The sequence below is a fragment of the Vipera berus genome, assembly GCF_964194415.1.
Source record: "Vipera berus genome assembly, chromosome: 2".
Lineage (NCBI taxonomy): Eukaryota > Metazoa > Chordata > Lepidosauria > Squamata > Viperidae > Vipera > Vipera berus.
Genome location: NC_138203.1, coordinates 279,880,741 through 279,902,392, shown reverse-complemented (window position 1 = coordinate 279,902,392; position 21,652 = coordinate 279,880,741). Strand labels below are relative to the sequence as shown.

The following is a 21,652-nucleotide window of genomic DNA, read 5'->3' as shown; positions in this document are numbered from 1 at the left end:
CAGGATGGGTTAAAAAAAACCCAATTCAACAGACAAAATAAACAGGCGATAAGAAAACTAAAGGTGGCTTTGGACCCCTTCGGAAAGAAAACCACCCAATAAAGCCGACCCCACACCTAGTGCAGGGGTAGGCAACCTCGGCTCTTTTATGACTCATGGACTTCAACTCCCAGAATTCCTGAGTCAGCTATGCTGACTCAGGAATTCTGGGAGTTGAAGTCCATGAGTCATAAAAGAGCCGAGGTTGCCTACCCCTGGTGTAGAAAGAATAGACAGAATTGGAATAAGCCTCTAAGGTCCCTTCCAATTCTGTTACTCTGTCCTGTTCTATTTTTCCGAGATTTGGGGGCTTTAAATGCATCAGGGCAGCGTTTCTCAACCTTAAGCATAGCTGACTCAGGAATTCTGGGAGTTGAAGTCCACGAGTCATAAAAGAGCCGAGGTTGCCTACCCCTGACCTAGTGAGACCCTGAACGCTCCCTGGAAGTTTTAACCCTGCAAAAGGGGAGCGGGGGGGGGGGCGGCGCGGAGAGGCAGCCATCAAACTGAAAACCAGAACGATTGGGGGGGGGGGAGAGGGGAGGAGGCGGGGCTAAACTGCCCTCACCCCCCCACCCCATCCCCGGCAGCGAAAAGGGGAGACCACCGACCCTCTTGCTTGCTCTGCCAAGGCGCCCCCTCCCCACCTTGTCTTTTCTTGGCAGGGCTAGCTCAGATCTTTTTTGGGGTGGGGGTGGGGGGGCTTCCCAGCGCCCTCCCTCCCTCCCTGCTTCTCTGCAGCTTTGCTTTGCCCAAACATAAATTTAATCAAATCAAATCAAATGCACAAGGCGGGGGCGGAGGGGGGGGGGCTGGCAGGGAAGACCCCCCCCAGAGGATGACACCTCCCCCGTTAAATGGAGATCCCAAGGGGGCGATCCACAACCCCGCACCCAACACACACACACACACACACACACCACCCACCCACCCACCCAGGATTGCAGGGTGGATCTCAGACCCTTCTGCCAACGCCTCTGCCAGCCTCCTGCCCCGGGAGCATTCAGACGAGACCGGGAATGGGAGGAGTATTTGTTGCTCACTTCTTTCCCCCCACACACACACCTTTCTCCCCCCCCCCCCCAGTCCCCAACCTCCAGCCAAATTTTCTTCCTCTCTAGGAATCCGTCGCTTTTATTTAACTCTTTCGAAGACCGGAGCATGAAGAAAGTCGATGAAACAGGGAGGGAAAAGGGGAGGGGGGAGGACAAGGCTGATATGAGGACCCAGATTGTTGGGGGCAATTAAGCTGACTTTGTAATAATGCCGCTTGGGGGGTGTATGAAAGCCCTAATAAGCAGGCATATACATAGAATGAAGGCTACTGCTAAGCTTGTAAGCCGCCCTGAGTCTTCGGAGAAGGGCGGGATATAAATGGAATTAAAATAAAATAAAATGAATAAAAATATTCGCACTTCTTGTTGTTAGCGGCGAAGTCGTGTCCGACCCATCGCGACCCTATGGACAACGTTCCTCCAGGCCTTGCTGTCCTCTACCATCTTCTGGAGCCCATTTAAGCTCACGCCTCCTGCTTCAGTGACTCCATCCAGCCACCTCGTTCTCCGTCGTCCCCTTCTTCTCTTGCCCTCAATCTTTCCCGGCATGAGGCTCTTCTCCAGTGAGTCCTTCCTTCTTGTTAGGTGGCCAAAGGATTTGAGTTTCAGCTTCAGGATCTGGCCTTCTAAAGAGCAGTCAGGGTGGATCTCCTCTAGGATGGACCGGTTTGATCACCTTGCAGTCGGTAATAATCCGTACAGGTGACCTAAGGCCGGACAGATGCACCTGGGCGTGGTTGGTGCGAAGCTGGAAGTGTAAGGGCTTTTGCCTTCAGAAGTTGTGGGTGCTGACAAAGTGATGTCATAAGCCAGGCATAGTCACAGGATGTTTCTCTTAACAACCACGTCACTCAGCCATGCATTTGGTTAGTCCCAGTTGTGGTAGATAAGCGAGGACTATCTCAGTCAGAATAGAACTGGGAGGGACCTTGGAGGTCTTCTAGTCCAACCCCCTGCTCAAGCAGGAGTCCCTATACCAAGGGTAGGCAACCTTGGCTCTTTTGTGACTCGTGGACTTCAACTCCCAGAATTCCTGAGACAGCCATGCTGGCTCAGGAATTCTGGGAGTTGAAGTCCACAAGTCATAAAAGAGCCAAGGTTGCCTACCCCTGCCCTATACCAGGGGTAGGCAACCTTGGCTCTTTTGTGACTCGTGGGCTTCAACTCCCAGAATTCTTGAGACAGCTGACTCAGGAATTCTGGGAGTTGAAGTCCATGAGTCATAAAAGAGCCGAGGTTGCCTACCCCTGCCCTACCATTTCAGAGAGGTGGCTTCTCCTTAAAAACCTCCCAGGATGAAGCACCCACAACTTCTGAAGGCAAGCTTTTCCACCGGTTAATTGTCCTCCGTGTTGGGAAGTTTCTGCTTAATAACATAAATTTAAATAATTTCATATTTTAAATTTCATTTAAATGTAATTTAATCATTAGTTAAATTAATAGTTTTGAAATCTCTAATTTCTAAACTTTATTAAGAACTGCAGTAATGTCCGGTAGGGTTATCCACATACTTGGTGATGTCAGTTGGACTTGAACAGAGTAAAAGTCCATATACCTCTTAGCCGTTGTCATGTTGGAGAAATGGCCTAGATCAGGGGTAGGCAACCTTGGCTCTTTTATGACTCGTAGACTTCAACTCCCAGAATTCCTGAGCCAGCTATGCTGACTCAGGAATTCTGGGAGTTGAAGTCCATGAGTCATAAAAGAGCCAAGGTTGCCTACCCCTGCCTTAGATTGCTGTGCAGACCTAGGTCAAGCAAAGTTCATTTATGGTTGAGAACTTACGGTTCATTAAGTATAAGCCTCCTTCTCCAAACTCCACGCAGATGTGCCTGAACCATAACTTCCTTTGCCCACAGCAGGGCAATGGCCAGATTCTATCTAAAAAGTATAAGGATAAGAAAGTCTTGGAGGAAACCCGGGTGTAAAAGAGTTAAGGCTAGTGAATTCCTTGAAAGGGGATTCCTAGAGGGGAAAATGCGGAAGTGAAATCGTAGCTTTAAAAAGGGGAACGTAAATACTGCAGATTTTTTTCCTGTTCCCACAGTTTTCCCCCTCCCTCCCTCTGGAAACAGGCATCTTTCATCTTCCTAACGATTCCAATGCATGTAAAAAGGGGATTTGCCTTTCTCTGCCACGGCTGCCCGGCGTGCATATGGACTGTTATAATCTTTTTAATTGTTTTTAATTTTTGTATTTCTTGTTTTAATTCCCTGTAAACCGCCCTGAGTCCTTCGGGAAAGGGCCGTATACAAATCCAATTAAATAAATAAATAAATAAATAAATATGCAGGAAGGGAGACCTGCACGGTGCCGTCAAAATCAGGAAAATTGGGTGAGTTTTTTAAAAATGTGGGTAGGTTGGGTGGGAGGCCAAGAGAACTTGCTCGGTGTTTTGTATTCAAACAAACAAAAACAAACAAAAAAAGCAGCGACCCCAGATCGAGTGACCTGTTAATTGTCTTGGTTTTCAACTCCTATGATTTTTAACTAATCCAAGAAAGCATGCCTATTTGAGGTCTAATGCAGCAGAAGGGAGCTAGGTTGGGGAAGAAGCGAGCTATTGTCCCCAATTCGGGTCTGAACCTTGTGCCGTAGCCAAGGATGAACACCAGACTCCAGGTGCAGATTTGTTTCCTTTTACTGAAGTGCTTCAGCAAAAGGGGTCCCAGCCAGCAAAATGCCAGGACCCAGAACAAAGGATTCAACAAGCTTTTTATACAGTTTTTCAAGGCGGGGGATAAAGAAACATTATCTAATAGGTGTTCTGAAAGTTATCGGCTCCATGCCATCCTTATTTCTAAGGCTTAACTAATAAACACTTCAAAAGTTATCTAATAAGTATTCTGTTGGCTCTACTACTTCAACCTTATTCTTAAAAAGGTAAAGGTAAAAGTTCCCCCGCACATGCGTGCTAGTCGTTTCCGACTCTAGGGGCCGGTGCTCATCTCCGTTTCAAAGCCGAAGAGCCAGCGCTTGTCCGAGGACGTCTCTGTGGTCATGTGGCCGGCATGACTAGATGCCAAAGGCGCACGGAGCGCTGTTACCTTCCCACCGTAGTGGTCCCTATTTGTCTACTTGCATTTTTACGTGCTTTCGAACTGCTAGGTTGGCAGAAGCTGGGACGAGTAATACTCTGTTATGCGGCACTCAGGATTCGACCCGCCAAACTGCCGATCTTCTGATCGACAAGCTCAGCGTCCTAACCCACTGAGCCACTGCGTCCCTTTTACCTTATTCTTAAAAGTTAACTAATAGGCATCCTAGAAGTCTTTTAGTCAAGTCTTCTGTTGGCTCTGTCTTAGCCCTATTCCTTATCTTAGCAGTATGTTTTCTACGTATGTATTTATGTGTGCCTGACAGTCAGCTCTTGTTGTCTACATTGAAAGAGGGGGCCCCCGCCGCTTGTCCACACTCCCTTTTCCTTTATCTTTGTTACGCAGGCCTTGCAAACACACTAGTTCCTCCCTTCCTTCTGAGTTGATGATCAGAGAGAGGAAGGACTCGCATGAGAAAAGCTCATCTTCCTTCCCCTGTCCTGACCACTTTCTACAGAGGGACGATCGAGAGCATCCTGTCATACGGCATCACAGTCTGGTTTGGAAGCATCCCTGCTTCAGACAGGAAGGCGGTGCAGAGAGTGGCGAGGATGGCCGAAAGGATTATTGGCAGTTCCCTCCCTTCCATCCAGGACATGGCACAGAAGCGTTGCTTGAGCAGGGTCCACAGTATTGTCTGAGACACTACACATTCTCTTGACGAGCTGTTTTCTTTGTTACCTTCTGGGAGGAGGCTTTGTGATATCCGAAGCAGAACATCCAGATTCAATCACAGTTTTGTTCCATACAGTATTAACCTTGTGAGCTCTAAGGCTTCCTCCTTCCCTTATGTATTCAAGATGACCGTGATTAATATGCATGTGTTACTTATATGTAAGGGTGTAGATCTATGCATATATTGTATGTAGTATGTTTTAAATGTGTGTGATGTATGTGTCAACTTTGAGAGGAAGCAACTAAATTTCATTTTTAATGTGTGACATTGTGCCCCCAGTAAAAAAATAACAATAAAGTTTATCTGTCTGTCTATCTATCTATCTATCTATCTATCTATCTATCTATCTATCTATCTATCTATCTATCCTTCTCCCTGACATGTGGCTATTTATGTGATAAAGCCCTGATATGTGGCTTTTTTACAGGCAGGTGCGCTCAGGAACATTCAGTAATTTTATTTATTATTTTCTGCCCAGTATTTTTTTTTCTCCCTTCCAGCGAGTATAAATAAAATTTGGACTAGTTTGAACAAATAATCTGACTTAGGACAACGTGGCTTGTTTGCCATCACACACACACACACACACACACACACACACACACACACACACACACACACGAAAGAAGATAATAGTTGTAAACATGAGAACATCTTAGGAGAACCAGTTAAAGGTCTCCCCTTATTTTCAGTTAAGGAGACATGGATGAGACCATTAACCTGTCTCCCACACTGAGAATCTTTAATCCAGCAATTCATAAAACTCCTTCCCTCATGGCATTTTAAAGATTATTCAGAAAGGTGTTCCATTCCAGTGAATCCTTGGTCCTCATTGATTGTTAGTGGCATCCATGTAAAACATCTAAAAACCTACAAAATAAAGGGCTAAAATAGATATGTGCTTGTTGGTGTCCTGAGTTGATCCTGAGGCAACTTGGCTATTGCACCACAATTACTACTGTATTGTGACTATTCTATATACATTTGTTTTGCATAGGCCAGTTTCTCAACCTTGACAACTTTTAAGATTTGTGGACTTTAACTCCCAGAATCGCCCAGCCAGCAAGCTTTGCAGCACAGTTTTCTTTATTAGCAGCCCAGAGGTACTTAAGATGGGCAGCCATACACATGCTCTAAACCAGGGGTCTCGAAACTTGTCAACTTTAAGATTTATGGACTTTCAACTCCCAGAATTCCTCAGCAAGCTGGCCGAGGAATTCTGGGAGTTGAAGTCCCCAAGTCTTAAAGTTGCCAAGTTTTGAGACCTCTGTTCTAAACAAAGAAATAAAGGTATGTTGGTGTCATTGGGAAGGTTTTGGCTTCTCAGGTCATCATGGGCAGGATTTTTCCTATGTGCTTTATCATCTTTCTCTTGTATATCTTCTTTCTCCTTCTGCAGAGAAACTCCATTTCCATCTTGGAAATGGAAGATCCAGTGATCGTCCTCAAAATGGCAGGAGGGTCAGGCAAGGTGGGGAAAAACCATCATCTGCTGCCGACTGGAAGCACCGGGAGATTCCCCCAAAGGGTACCAGCACAGAAGACGGTTAAACAGGAACCAGATGAAGTGGTCCTTCCTTACTGGGACACCCAGTGGCAGCACTTTCTGCAAGAAACGGGATCCCCTTGCTCAGGATGGGAATCTCCTCAGCTGCCCCAGGATCCCAGCCTGTGGGATGATGCCAAGGGCTTCCTGGCCTCCTTTGAGCAAGTGGCCAAAGCCTGCCGGTGGCCCAAATACGAGTGGGTAGCCCGACTCCTGCCTTCCCTCAGTGGGCAAGCTGAATGGGCCTTTAGTGGCCTGGAGGCCAGGGAGCAAGGGGACTATGGGAAAGTGAAGGCGGCCATCTTGCGGGGAAGCGCCCTGAGCCGGGAAAAGCAGCGCCAGCACTTCCGCCGTTTCTGCTACCAGGAGGCCGAGGGCCCACGGCAGGTTTGCCGCCATCTTCAGGAGCTTTGCCGCCAGTGGCTGAAGGTGGAGAAACACTCCAAGGAGCAGATTCTGGAGTGGCTGATCCTGGAGCAGTTCTTGAGTATCCTGCCAGGGGAAATTCAGAGCTGGGTCAGAACCCGGGGCCCTGATTCCTGCTCCCAGGCGGTAGCCCTGGCCGAGGATTTTCTGCAGAGGCAGCAGGAAATGGAGAAGTGGGAGCGAGAGGTGAGGAGAGCAGATCCTGATTACATCTGTGAGCATAAAGTTAGTGGTGGAGACGCAGCATGTCTCAAAGGAGGAAGTGCGAAGCACCATTGTCAAAATTTCCAATGCGCATGGGGTTTAATGTTCACCAGACTTTAAAAGTCACCTACACTGCATGCATGCTTATAGCATGTTTTAATTGAACATAAGATGGAAACATTCACAGTGCAGGGTGGAAAAAGTATGTGAACCTTTGGACTTAATAACTGGTTGACCCTCCTTTGGCAGCAATAACCTCAACCAAACATTTCCTGTAGTTGCAGATCAGACCTGCACAACGATCTGGAGTAACTTTGGACCACTCCTCTTCACAAAACTGTTTCAGTGTAGCAATATTCTTGGGATGTCTGGTGTGAATCGCTCTCTTAAGGTCATGCCACAGCATTTCAATCGGGTTGAGGTCAGGACTCTGACTGGGCCACTCCAGAAGGCGTATTCTGTTCTGTTGAAGCCATTGTTTTGTTGAATTACTTGTATGCTTTGGGTCATTGTCCTGTTGCATCACCCATCCTCTTCAGTTGGCGGACAGATGGTCGTATGTTTTCTTGCAAAATGTCCTGATAAACTCTGGAATTCATTTTCCCATCAATGACAACAATCCGTCCAGGCCCTGAGGCAGCAAAGCAGCCCCAAACCATGATGCTCCCTGCGCCATGTTTTACAGTGGGGATGAGGTTTTGATGTTGGTGTGCTGTGCCTTTTTTTCTCCACACATAGTGTTGTGTGTTTTTCCCAAACAACTCAATTTTGGTTTCATCTGTCCACAGTATATTTTGCCAGTAGAGCTGTGGAACATCCAGGTGCTCTTTTGCAAACTTCAAACGTGCTGCAATATTTTTTTTGGACAGCAATGGCTTCCTCCGTGGTGTCCTCCCATGTACTCCATTCTTGTTTAATGTTTTCCTTATTGTAGATGTGTCAACAAAAATGTTAGCATGTGCCAGAGATTTCTGTAGGTCTTTAGCTGACACTCTAGGATTCTTCTTTACCTCATTAAGCATTATGCACTGTGCTCTTGCAGTCATTTTTACAGGACGACCACGCCTAGGGAGAATAGCAACAGTGCTAAACTTTCTCCATTTGTAGACAGTCTGTCTTACCGTGGACAAATGAACATCAAGGCTTTTGGAGATTCTTTTGTAACCCTTTCCAGCTTCATGCAAGTCAACAATTCTTGATCGTAGGTCTTCTGAGAGCTCTTTTCTGCGAAGCATGGTTCACATCAGACAGTGCTTCTTTAGACCAGTAAACCCAAAATAGGTGTGTGTTTTTAAAGGGCAGGACATCCAATATCAACACATTCAATATCATCACACTGGTTGGAGTCAAGGTTGGCTCACTCCTGGCTCCAATTAGCTCTTGGAGAAGTCATTAGGCTAGGGGTTCACATACTTTTTCCACCCTGCACTGTGAATGTTTACATGTTATGTTAAATTAAAACATGACAACAGCTAATGTTTGTGTAGTATTATTTTAAGCAGACTGTGTTTTTCTATTGTTACATGACGTTTAGAGCACATTTTATGGCCAATCATGCAAAACTCCACGTAATCCCAAAGGGTTCACATACTTTTTTTTGCAATTATGTATGTATGTATGTATGTCAAATCCCTAGTGCCGCGTAACAGTGAGCGCTGTTACTTGTCCCAGCTTCTGCCAACCTAGCAGTTCGAAAGCACATAAAAATGCAAGTAGAAAAATAGGGACCACTACGGTGGGAAGGTAACAGCGTTCCGTGCGCCTTTGGCGTCTAGTCATGCCGCCACACACACACACACACTCTCTCTGGTAGGTACTGTTAACTAGTGGATCTGAGCGTACTATACCAGCCACTGAGAAACTGACTAGATTAGAGAAACTGATCTGTTGTTTGTGGCTGAAATAGCTCTTAAGATTCTGGTATGTTTGACTATGCCAGATAGATAAAGACAGACATTTTTAATGTATTTGTATTGCACCTTTATTTGTTTTTACAAGTAACTCAAGGCAACGAATGTATCCAACAGACCTTCCTCCTCCTATTTTATCCACAAACAACAACCCTGTGTGGTGGGTTAGGCTAAGAAAGAGTGACTGGCCTAAAGTCACCTGGCTGGCTTTCATAGCTAAGGTGGGACTTGAACTCTCCATGTCCTGCTTTCCATCCTATCATCTATCTGTCTGTCTGTCTGCCTGCCTGTCTATCTATCTATCTATCTATCTATCTATCTATCTATCTATCTATCATCCATCTATCTATTATCTATATCTATCTACCTGTCATCCATCTATCATCTATCTATGTATCTATCTATCATCCATCTATCTATCATACACACACACACACGTATATATATATATATATATATATATATATATATATATATATATATATATATAAGGTAAAGGTAAAGGTTCCCCCGCACATGCGTGCTAGTCGTTTCCGACTCTCTCTATATATATATACATGTAGGTCTTGGCGTATGATTGATAGTGTCTTGGCGACGTTTCGACGAGTCCCACTCGTCATCTTCAGGCTGGTGTCTTCGGCTTCGTCCTTGTGCGAGCCAACTAATCCCCAAACAATAACGCCATCAACCAATCAAGATGAAACAACACAGCCAACCAACCCTCTTACAGCAACAAACCCAGCACCCCCCACCCCACCCCCACCAATATTTATAGAGAGACGGCAGCTCCGACCACGCTTTGCTCACACAAGCAAAGTGGTTGAATCTCCTTCAGCTAGTTAAGTGGATCTCCATTAATGTTTCAGGATGCCATGCCGTGCGAGGAAGTAGCCATTGGTTTTTCAGGACCAAAACAAGCTTTCCAGCCTCCGGGTCAGAGCCAGCTGCACGGAGAAGCCAAAGAAGAAAGCGGTGGTGACAATAGTCTCCCAGGTATTGTCTGCACCCTACACCCTTAAAACCTCTCACTTTTAAGTTTTGCTCCTCCTCTTTCCACACCTGCTTTAAGGCACATTCTTCTCGTAAATCTTTCCACAGGGTTTTAGATGCGATCTGACTGTTTTTATAGGACACCAGGCAATCCGTGTCCTGTTGGGACGCCGTTTCAAAGAAAGAGGCAGTCCTCATCTTAACGACCTCAGTTGAGCCCAAAATTTCCATGGCTTAAGCGGGACAGCGGCTAAGTGAATTTTGCCCCATTTTACGACCCTTTTTTTGCCACAGTTGTTAAGTGAATCACTGCAGTTGTTAGTAACCCAATTCCTCACTGACTTTGCTTGTCAGAAGGTTGCAAAAGGGGATCCCAAGACACACACACACACACACACACACACACACACACCCCAGAACACTTTAACTGTTATCAATATGAGTCAGTTGCCAAGTTGTCTGGAGTTTGATCATGTGACCACAGGGGTGCTGGGACCATTGCAAGTGTGAATAACTGTCATAAGTCACTTTTTCCAGAGCCATTGTAACCTCAAACAGTCACTAAAGGAACTGCTGTAAGTTGAAGACCACTTGTATTTCCTCACCAGCGTCCTCAGTGCCTTAAGCAGTGACAGAGCATCATTGGAAAAGTTCTTAAAAATTCAGATATTGAGCGTTGGATCTGCCTTGAATGTAGATCAGGTTGAACTGGATAGCACAGTCAAACATCGGGAGCGGACCACCTTTTGTATCATGTCACAAAACGTTGTTGTTGTTGTTGTTGTTGTTGTTGTTGTTGTTGTTGTTATTATTATTATTATTATTATTATTATTATTATTATTATTATTATTATTATTATTATTATTAATTTTATTTGTATACCACCCTTCTCCCGAAGGACTCAGGGCGGTGAACAGGGCAATACATGTTAAAAGACAAAATACAAAAATTAAAAGAGATTAAACAAAGTGCCCACAACTATAACAATAGGTTAAAACACATTAAACAGTAATAAAACCCAACCCCATCCCATCAGGCCAGGCCAGCTTGTTCGAACAGATAAGTCTTTAGATCGCGCCGGAAGGAGCGGAGGTCGGGCGCCATCCGGAGCTCAACCGGAAGATGGTTCCATAAATCCGGCGCGCCCACAGAGAACGCCCTCCCCCTGGGGGCCACCAGTCGGCATTCTTTGACCGGTGGCACCCTGAGGAGGCCCTCTCTGTGGGAGCGTACTGGGCGGAGAGAAGTTGATGCCGGCCGCATCAATTTATACTAATGTTTATGTCAGAAAATGTTTTATATGAGATTTTCCAAACTTCAATCCCATGGGAATCGTGAGTGCTGGATTTTGGATGCATTCTGTAAGCTAACTTATTCGACGTACATTGGTTGAAAATATTTGGCATACCAGGCACTTTTTTGCCCAATTAAAGGTTAACAGATGCCAAGGTTTGCAGTGATTTTTCAAAGTTATAACGGCACTGGAAAAAGTGACTTACGACTATTTTTCACAGTTACGACCTTGGCGACATCCTCATGATCATGTGATCAACAATCAGACGTTAGCAACTGGTTCGTATTTATGACGGTCGTGGTGTCCCAAGGTCATGTGATCACCTTTTGCTGCCTTCTGACGAGCAAAATCAACGAGAAAGCCAGATTCATGTAACAACCATGTTACTACTGTGTTTCCCCAAAATTAAGACCCGGTCTTATTTTTATTTTTATTTTGCCTCCAAAAGAGGCACTAGGTCTTAATTTTGGAGAATGTCTTACCTTAAGACCACCACAGCCAGGCCTCCCACACCCCGACACCTGTCGCGTCTCTGCTTGACTTCTGCGGCTGCTTGCCACCACTTGCGGCCGGATGCCATGTGGCGCATTGGTGCTCCTCCCGGCAGGATGCCGCATGGCTCTTTGGGCCGTTTCCTCAGCAGAAATGGCCCGAAGCACCACGTGGCCTGCGGCGAGCAACAAAAGCGACCCAAAGCACACAAGCAGCGGAAGCAGCCCGAGGCGCCAGGCGGCATCCTGCCGGGAGGAGCGGCAACGGCACAATGCGCCACGTGGCAGCCGGCCACAGAAGTCAAGTAGCGGCACAACAGGTGTCAGGGTGTGGGAGGCCTGGCTGTGGTGGTCCTACCGGTAAGGTAAGCGGGTGCGGGGCGGGTGGGGCAGCTTCACCCCCCTCTTTCCCCCACCCTAGCTTGATTTTTAGGGGTGTGCCACACCCCAAAAGTAGGCCTTAGTTTTTGAGTAGAGCTTATATTTTTGTTGTTAGATGCGAAGTCGTGTCTGACCCATCGCGATCCCATGGACAACGTTCCTCCAGGCCTTCCTGTCCTCTACCATCTTCTGGAGTCCATTTAAGCTCACGCCTCCTGCTTCAGTGACTCCATCCAGCCACCTCATTCTCTGTCGTCCCCTTCTTCTATCTTTCCCAGCATTAGGCTCTTCTCCAGTGAGTCCTTCCTTCTCATTAGGTGGCCAAAGTATTTGAGTTTTAGCTTCAGGATCTGGCCGCCTAAAGAGCAGTCAGGGTTGATCTCCTCTAGGACTGACCGGATTGATCGCCTTGCAGTCCAAGGGACTCGCAGGAGTCTTCTCCAGCACCATAGCTCAAAGGCCTCAATTCTTTGGCGCTCGGCCTTTCTTATAGTCCAACTTTCACTGCCATACGTTGCACAGAGCTTATATTAAGCCCACCCCCCCCAAAAAAAAATCAAGCTAAGGCTTACTATCAGTTTGGGTCTAACGTTCAGGGAAACATGGTAACTTCCACACCTGCAGTGATTCACTTAACAATTGTGGCAAGAAAGTTTGTAAAATGGGTCAAAACTCACTTAAAAATTGCCTCGCTTAGCAAATAAAATTTTGGGCTCAATCATGGTCACAGTTCAAGGACTACATGTATACATGTTGCTAGTCCAGCAAAAACTAGATAACAAAGCTACATTACAGAAGAGCCATACTAGTCTGTTTGCTATATTTCTCAAGCTGGGCAACTCGAAGACGTGTGGGCTTCAAATCCCAGAATTCCGTTTACCTGGCTGGTGAATTCTGGGAGCTGATGTCTTCAGAAACACTGACCTGTGGAAGCAAAAAAATCAGGAATTTACTGCTCTGTCCCAGCCTACGTACGTCTTTGTTACTTCACAAAGACAAACCAGTGGGCTGGAAAACCAACCTCTTTTACTTGAGTTACAGACCTGATAATTGTCCCAAAAGCAGAAGCAGCAGAACACGTTTTCCAACGGAGAATTGTTCAAAAGCAAAACGGAGCACGAGTCAAACAGGAAATAGTTCACAGGCAAAGCAACCAAAGCATGATCTCTTGAAACCGGAGTCCTTTGCAAACGGTTGCCTTCAGCAACCTGCCCTGCCCACACATTCCCTTTTTGTTATGCAGCCCCAAGGCGTGGCTTCTCAATGCCTTCTCCTCCTCCCTTGGAGTCACCCCATTGCTTCCCTCTGTCCTACTCGTGTGGCCTGTCTGTGTTTACGAGCATCTATAATGTCCTCCAGCTGTGCGTCCTCAAAGTCTGACTCAGCTTCCCAGCACAGCTGGGTCTCATCCTGAGCACGAGTGGAGGGTCCAGTTCTTCATCAGATTGTAAATCCTGTAGCTCATCAGAGTCTTCCTCCGACTCTGATGGCTCCCCAGGTCCCTCCTCCTCCTCTGATTCCCCAGACTCAGCTGCCAAGATCACAGGCTGGCACGGAATCACAACAGGTAGCACCTTTTCTAACCGAGAAATTATATTAAGCTTCTGCAAATTGAAATGAAACAAAATGAATTTCAGCTGATGAAAACTTTGCCTTGTAATGTGAATTCTCGGACAGAAATGACGCCCCTGAATTCTGCACTGAAAAGCTTTAAGAGTTGCCTATGGCAGGAAGCAGCATGAAGACATGAAATAAACATCGTGTTCTTTTCTCATTCCAACAGAGTACGGACCTGCGAATTGTCGGAAGGAGGGAAGCCGTTTGCAGGACGGAGCTGAAGAAGGGGATCCGTGCTGGATCCCTCAAAGACAATTCACCGAGACCTTTCCCTGTGTCCCTGATCAACGGAAACTCTTCCAGAATCAGACCTGGCCAAAGATTCAGCAAGGAATCCACACGCGGAACAAAGCAGCCATAGCCATCGCTTCGGTCGTCAGTCGGAAGATCTTGAGCAAACCTCTATTATTCCAGACCCAGAAGTCAAGCATCCCATCTGGGGTGGACTTGAGACAGGAACCAGACGATAGCATCCCGACTCCCGAGAGACCTTATCACAAGTGTCCAATCTGTGGGAAGACCTTTGGTCAACGCTTGCATCTGAATTTCCACCAGAGGACCCACGACGTAGAGAAGCCTTACAAGTGCACCCAGTGCGGGAGCAGTTTCCACTCCCGCCAGGGTCTCATCTACCACCAGCGCAGCCACGCCGGCGAGAAGCCGTACCAGTGCTCCTTCTGCGGGAAAAACTTCAGCCAGAGTTCTCACCTCCTGGTGCATAAGAGGAGCCACACGGGTGAAAAACCCTTCAGGTGTCCTAGCTGTGGGAAACGCTTCAGCCGCAACTCCCTTCTGACCGTCCACGAAAGGACCCACACGGGAGAGAAGCCGTATAAATGCTTGCAGTGCGGCAGCCAGTTCCATTCAGGTTCAGGGCTGATTAACCACAAAAGGATTCACACAGGAGTGAAGCCATATAAGTGCTCTAAGTGTGGGAGAGATTTCATCCGCAAGGCACACCTCGCTCGGCACCAGAGCATACACAGCGATGACAAGGACAGCACATGACCTGGCTTGCGGGGGGACCAGGGGGAAAAGCTCCTTCGAAAACTCGCTTGTGTTAGATCACAGGAACAAACGCAAACCCACAGAGTAACCTCTGAGCATACATGTTTTAGGACAAAGCTTTTCAACCAGTGGTACGGGTATCATCTGTGGTACAAAGGCACCTGCCAGGTGGTACGCGATCATCCTAGAAAGGTGGTAGCGGGGGAGGGGAATTTATTTTATTTATTTATTTATTTATCGAACTTACATACCGCCCTTCTCCCATGGGACTCAGGGCGGTTCACAAGGTAATTAAAATAACACTACGAATACAAAAAGTTAATAACAATTAAAATAATTAAATTATCCTTGAGTAAAATGTAAAACGCCTATAGCTCCAATTAAAACCCAATTACAATAAATTAAAATTAAAATTCTCAGTCCTGGCCGGAAAGCTCAAAGAGCCAGGTCTTCAGGTCCCGGCGAAATGAACGAAGGTCGGGGGTAGTCCTGAGCTCTACGGGCAGCTGGTTCCAAAGGGCAGGCGCACCCACAGAGAAGGCCCTCCCCCTGGATGTTACCCGCCGGCAGTCTTTTGCCGGCGGCACCCTGAGAAGGTCCTCCCTGTGGGAGCGCACAGGACGAAGGGAACTTGATGCCAGCAGCAGGTGTTCCCTCAGATATCCCAGACCCTCGCCATTTAGGGCTTTATAGGTCATCACCAGCACCTTGAATCTCACCCGGAGGGCAACCGGAAGCCAATGCAGCTCGCAGAGCACAGGTGTTACATGGGAGTATCGGGAAGCCCCCATCACAACTCGCGCGGCTGCATTCTGCACCAGCTGAAGCCTCCAAGTGGTCCTCAAGGACAGCCCCATGTAGAGAGCATTGCAATAGTCTAATGAGCTGAATCGGTGGCAGCACCGCACAAGCCTGAGCGAGAAATGGCTGGAGCTGCAGGGCTGTCAGGGCTCATTGGAAGCGCCAGGTTCAGCACCAGGCTCCAGCTGGATTTCGGCGCTGATCCTGGCGCTTCTGCTGAGCCCAGAAGAAGCACCGATCAGCTGGAATGTTGCATCTCCAGGGCCTTGTGATTTACATGCACATGCTTGGCAACTGATTCATATTTATGACGGTCACAGTGTCCCATGGTCATGTGAAGTGACCAAAACCTGCTGCAACCACCCAGCAGATGGGGGGAAATAAAAACCAAACACACACACACACCCCACCCCCGCTGCCAATCCTCAACAGAAATGCTCACAACAATGAAAACCTCGGACAGGAGGAAGAGCGCCATCAGGCGGGCAGGCAGGTGTCTTGCTCGGCTGTGGCTTGTGGGGGCACTTTTTTCAGTGCCATTGTAACTTCGAACATTTACTAAGCGAACTGTTGTAAGTCGAGGACTACCTGTACTTCACTTTTTTCCCTTTTTTTTTTGGTCATCAGGTTTTTGACATCTTGCTAGGTGACTGGTGGTACTCGGATATTGCCATATCCTAAAAGTGGTACAATAGGTGAAAAGGTTGAAAAGCCCTGTTTTAGGAATTAGAAAAAAATAGAGATCAGGGGTCCCCAACCCTGGGTCCATGGACTGGTACCAGGCCACGGCATACCAACAACTGGTCTGCACAAACAAGCAAAGCCCCCTCCGTGGGATGCAGGCAGCACACAAAACCACGCACTCTCTGGTCTGTGAAAAAATCTCTCTCCATGGATCCAGTCCCTGTGCCCAAAAGATTGCACCTGTTACTCGTCCCAGCTTCTGCCAACCTAGCAGTTCGAAAGCACATACAAATGCAAGTAGAAAAATAGGGACCACTACAGTGGTAAGGTAACAGCGTTCCGTGCGCCTTTGGCGTCTAGTCATGCCGGCCACATGACCATGTAGACGTCCTCGGACAAACGCTGGTTCTTCAGCTTTGAAACGGAGATGAGCACCGGCCCCTAGAGTCAGAAACGACTAGCACGCATGTGCAGGGGAACCTTTACCTTTACCTTATAGTAGGAGAATCATGTTAGCCTTTGGTGACAGAAAAGTAAAAGTCTGGTGCCAATTTTACCAACTGTCTATTAAAAGGCAGGCACTCTTGAAAGCTTCTGCCTTTTAATAAAATGTGTTAGTCATGAAAAATACGACTAGACGCCTGAGGAAGACATTTGTGACGAAGCTATAGAGTTTCAGGACCCTGGATAGCTCCCGAAGAAAGTTCTCATTAGGGTTGAAATGCCGGCTGAGCTTGAGAAAGCTGACCTTCTATTTATCTCTTTGTTAAATCCTTGCCTGTTCTTGGGCAGAAATTCGGTAGACCATGATCTGTCCCCTGAGGAGCTGTCATTCCTGGCCCAAATGATACAACAAGCTTCATTGGTAAGTGGAAATTTGAACCTGGGACTTCGGAAGCTTCATGAGAACTTTGCATAAAAGGTGGTGGACAGAAAATGGATTGGTGGGAAGCTGACCATCTTGGATCCAAGAAGCCCAGATTGGTGATCTTGTGGGTGAAATCCAGTCCTTTCTCTTCATTTTCCAGTTACGCTGACCAACGTCTCATCTCCAATATGTCAGTGTTGACATCAAGATGTCAGGATCCCAACGAAACCATCAATAAAGACGGTGAAGACCCATTTGGCGTGCGTTGTGCTCCCATTGCCCTTCCATTTTGCCAAATGTTTCTCTTGATTCCAGGAGGAGAAGCAAGGAGAAGCAAGGTCGCGTGAAGTGTTAACACCACTTTACAATAGCTTGGTAAGACCACACTTGGAATACTGCACCCAGTTTTGGTCACCACGATGTAAAAAAGATGTTGAGACTCTAGAAAGAGTGCAGAGAAGAGCAACAAAGATGATCAGGGGACTGGAGGCTACAACATATAAAGAATGGTTGCAAGAACTGGGTACAACTAATTAAAAGGACTAGGGGGGACATGATAGTGTTCCAGTATTTGAGGGGTTGCCACAGAGAAGAGGGGGGTGTCAACCTATTCTCCAAAGTACCTGAAGGCAAGACGAGAAACAACAGATGGAAACTAATCAAGGAGAGAAGCAACCCAGAACTAAGGAGGTATTTTCCTGATAGTGAAAACAATGAAACAATGGCTTGCCTTCAGAAGTTGTGGGTGCTCCATCGTTGGAGGCTTGTAAGAAGAGATTGGACAGCCACTTGTCTGGAATGGTGTAGGTTAGGGTATCTTTATTTTGGCTCTTTTCATCTGGAAAGCCTGGCTGAGGTGAAATGGATAGAATTCAGTGACAACCATATCCTTTAGTAAAAGGGACACGGTGACTCAGTGGGTTAGGACGCTGAACTTGTCGATCAGAAGGTCGGCAGTTTGGCAGGTTGAATCCCAAGTGCCGCGTAACAGAGTGAGCGCCTGTTACTCATCCCAGCTTCTGCCAACCTAGCAGTTCGAAAGCACGTAAAAATGCAAGTAGAAAAATAGGGACCAATACGGTGGGAAGGTAACAGCGTTCCGTGCGCCTTTGGTGTCTAGTCGTGTCGGCCACATGACCACGGAGACGTCCTCGGACAAGCGCTGGCTCTTTGGCTTTGAAACGGAGATGAGCACCGGCCCCTAGAGTCGGAAATGACTAGCACGCATGTGCGGGAGAACCTTTACCTTTACCTTTATATCCTTTTGTATCTGGAAGAAGAAATGAGCGATGGCTGGATGGTCAAAATTATGATCCTTTACGTCTCCCGGGTTATTTTGGTTTCCTCTATTTTCCCTTCGTTTCCAAACACAAAGGACTGCAGACCCTAAGTAAGTATGTGGTTTTGCAGACCCAATTCATTGTTTTAGAATTAGAGAATTGGAAAAGGTTGTGAAGAGGTTTTGACCTACTTCAGCATGCACTCTTCAGCAGGCATGGAGAGTAATGAAGGGATATTTTTGTCCAGCAGAAGCTGTCTTTAAAGTTATTATTTTTCCTGACTGAGGGCTGAGGTGGCCAGGGTACTAGAATGGTGACATTGCTTTTCTTTCTTAAGCTTACAGATGTGTTAAGATTACTAGGCCCCCACTAGGGGGCAGCACAACCTTTGACTGATCTCGACAATAGAAGTCAAGACACTTAATAGAATAACGTAGTAGGATGGGACCTTGGAGGTCTTCTAGTCCAACCCCTTGCTCAAGCAGGAAACTATAACAATCAGACAAATGGCGTCTAGTCATGCTGGCCACGTGACCACAGAGACATCCTCGGACAAGCGCTGGCTCTTCAGCTTTGAAACGGAGATGAGCACCGGCCCCTAGAGTCGGAAACGACTAGCACGCATGTGCGGGGGAACCTTTACCTTTACCTTTAGTTTAAGGAAGAGAAGGGTGAGGGGTGACATGATAGCAGTGTTCCAATATCTCAGGGGCTGCCACAAAGAAGAGGGAGTCAAGCTATTCTCTAAAGCACCTGAAAGCAGGACAAGAAGCAATGGATGGAAACTAGTCAAGGAGAGAAGCAACTAAGGAGAAACTTCCTGACAGTTAGAACAACTAACCAGTGGGACAACCTGCTTCCAGAAGTGGTGAATGCTCCAACACTGGAAGTTTTTAAGAAGAGACTGGCCAGCCACTTGTCTGAAATGGTATAGGGTTTCTTGCCTGAGCAGGGGGTTCGACTAGATGACCTCCAAGGTCCCTTCCAACTTATTATTATTATTATTATTATTATTATTATTATTATTATTATTATTATTATTATTATTATTATTATTATTATTATTATTATTATTATTATTATTATTCTGTAAAACTGGTAAGATCTTTCCTTCTCCCTACCCCTTCAATTCCTTCTCTGGCTGTGGGGTGCCGCAAAAGTCCCCATAAGTGCAAGAATTAGTCACAAAGATAAATGTTTAATGCCACTGCAAGTTTGAACAGCCATTAAACAAGGCAGTCAGTAAGCAAGGATTAACTGTACACTTGTCAGCCGCAGGCAGTAGTTCCCAACTACCCCTAACTGATCTCACAAAGCTGAATGGAATTGGTTGGCTAACAAATGTAAATAAATAAAATAGAGGCTATGCAGAAAAGCACCCTGTAAAGAAGAATAAGACCAAAAAAGCTAACAAACCAACTTCACATCCACTGCCAAAATTCTCTGACATGTCCCCGAAGGACTATAGCTAAACAAATCCCAATGAAACTTTGACCCTTTTATGCAACACACACAGTAATGTATTAAAGGTATATTCTTAAATGTGAACGTGCAGATGTTTGGCTGTCAACTGCCATTAACTGCTCATTTGGAGAAGTGGGAAGCCTAACAAGTCGGCTGAAGTGTAATCTGGATATTAAAATCAACCAGGCCTTTTTGCTGTGGTGGTAATAGTTGTTATTATCTTATTACAAGTAGTGCAAAAAAAATTGCCAGGAAGAAGCAGTCCTATTCTTGCCAGCATATATCCTCAAATCAAATGTCTACCTTTGCCAGTGGAAAGGGAAGCACAGGTGCCAGAGTTAAAAGCCAAAAAAATCCCCCGTGACCTGTTCAAATTGACTTCTCAGACATGGATCCAATTCTAGTTAAAAAACAACAACAAAGTCCATAAATTCTGTGCCAGCTCATTCCTAAACGAAGCAGAAGAAGCAAGGGCTTCAAAAGAGAGAAAACATTGGGTGTAACTGAATCACTCCCAACTTTACAACCTTTCTGCTTCGGTTGTTAAGCAAATCACCGCAGTTGTTCAGTGAATCACACAGTTGTTAAGCAAATCTAGCTTTCCTCACTGCCTTTGCCGGTCAGAAACTGGTTCAGAAAGTCACAATCCCATAATGCCAGGTTGCTGAAACCGTTGCAAATACATACCAGTTGCCAGGGGCCCAAATTTTGATCATGGGACCATAGGGATTGTTCTGGCTCCCAGGACTAAAATGCTTTGTAGTTCCAGATTCCAGACAGTTTAACTCAACGAAAATGATTGCATAACAAATATTTATTGTCCAGGAACTCTAAGCAAAGAGTTACATTTGTCTGGTCATCATAACATATTAATGTTCATAGTTGTTCATTCACGTAGTGTAAAAAAAGAGTGGTTTTATCCATCTTAGCTAAGCATTGCTAAGCATTGTTACAGATGCTATTCGGAGCCTGCATGCTGGTGATTAAAACAAAGGCTTTTACAACCTGGCATGTAGCCAGGATGTCCTGCAATAAACTTTGAAGCTCCTCCCACTGACTAGATAAGATACAGGCCTAACTAACAACTAGACTACATTTCCCAGAAGCCATCTCTTAAGGAAACAACATTTAACCCTTTAAATGCTAAATGTTCCTACATAGAATTCTCTAAAGATACAGCATTAACCCTGTAAATGCTAAATACACTAACACAGTCCTTAATTCCTAAGCTAGCTATAGTAATGGACCAGCTGAATATATACTGGTCCAGCACAGGGATACTACAAGCAGAGAAAAGCAACAAAGATGATTAGATGACTGGAGGGTAAAACCTATGAAGAACGGTTGCAGGAATTGGTTACGCCTAGTCTAGAGAAAAGAAGGACCAGGGGTGACATGATAGCGGTATTCCAATATTTAAGGGGCTGCAAGCAAAGAGGAAGGGGTCAACCTATTCACCAAAGCACCAGAAGGCAGGATGAGAAACAACGGATGGAGACTAATCAAGGAGAGAAGCAACCTGGAACTAAGGATAAACTTCCTAACAGTGAGAACAATCAACCAGTGGAACAGCTTTGCCTTCAGAAGTTGTGGGTGCTTCATCACTGGAGGTTTAAAGAAGAGACTGGACAGCCACTTGTTTGGAATGGTGTAGGGCAGGGGTGTTAAACTGCCGGCCCGCGGGCCGGAGCGTCACGGAGAAACCACGCCCATCCCATTGCCGGCAATGGAAAAAAGTTCCGATACGTCGTGCGAACGTCACGTGACGTCGCGAGTTTGACGTGTCTGGTGTAGGGTCTCCTGCTTGAGCAGGGGGCTG

General features: G+C 46.3%; 1 protein-coding gene across 1 annotated transcript; it reads left to right on the top strand.

Annotated features, from left to right (window-relative positions):
* Positions 1 to 3,165: 3,165 nt before the first annotated feature.
* On the top strand, positions 3,166 to 15,082 carry LOC308663014 (uncharacterized protein). Its single transcript, XM_081319158.1, has 4 exons — positions 3,166 to 3,429; positions 6,268 to 7,026; positions 9,821 to 9,947; positions 13,895 to 15,082. The coding sequence occupies exons 1-4, from the start codon at positions 3,382 to 3,384 to the stop codon at positions 14,734 to 14,736; spliced, it is 1,776 nt and encodes a 591-aa protein (XP_081175284.1). The 5' UTR covers positions 3,166 to 3,381; the 3' UTR covers positions 14,737 to 15,082.
* Positions 15,083 to 21,652: the final 6,570 nt, after the last annotated feature.

What these genes read in the sequence shown, in the direction of transcription:
- LOC308663014 (XM_081319158.1), top strand. Translation starts at nt 3,382, where the DNA reads ATGCAGGAAGGGAGACCTGCACGGTGCCGTCAAAATCAGGAAAATTGG. An exon ending in TGGAGAAGTGGGAGCGAGAG is followed by an intron (nt 7,027 to 9,820) that starts GTGAGGAGAGCA and finishes TTAATGTTTCAG; the next exon opens with GATGCCATGCCGTGCGAGGA. An exon ending in TGGTGACAATAGTCTCCCAG is followed by an intron (nt 9,948 to 13,894) that starts GTATTGTCTGCA and finishes TCATTCCAACAG; the next exon opens with AGTACGGACCTGCGAATTGT.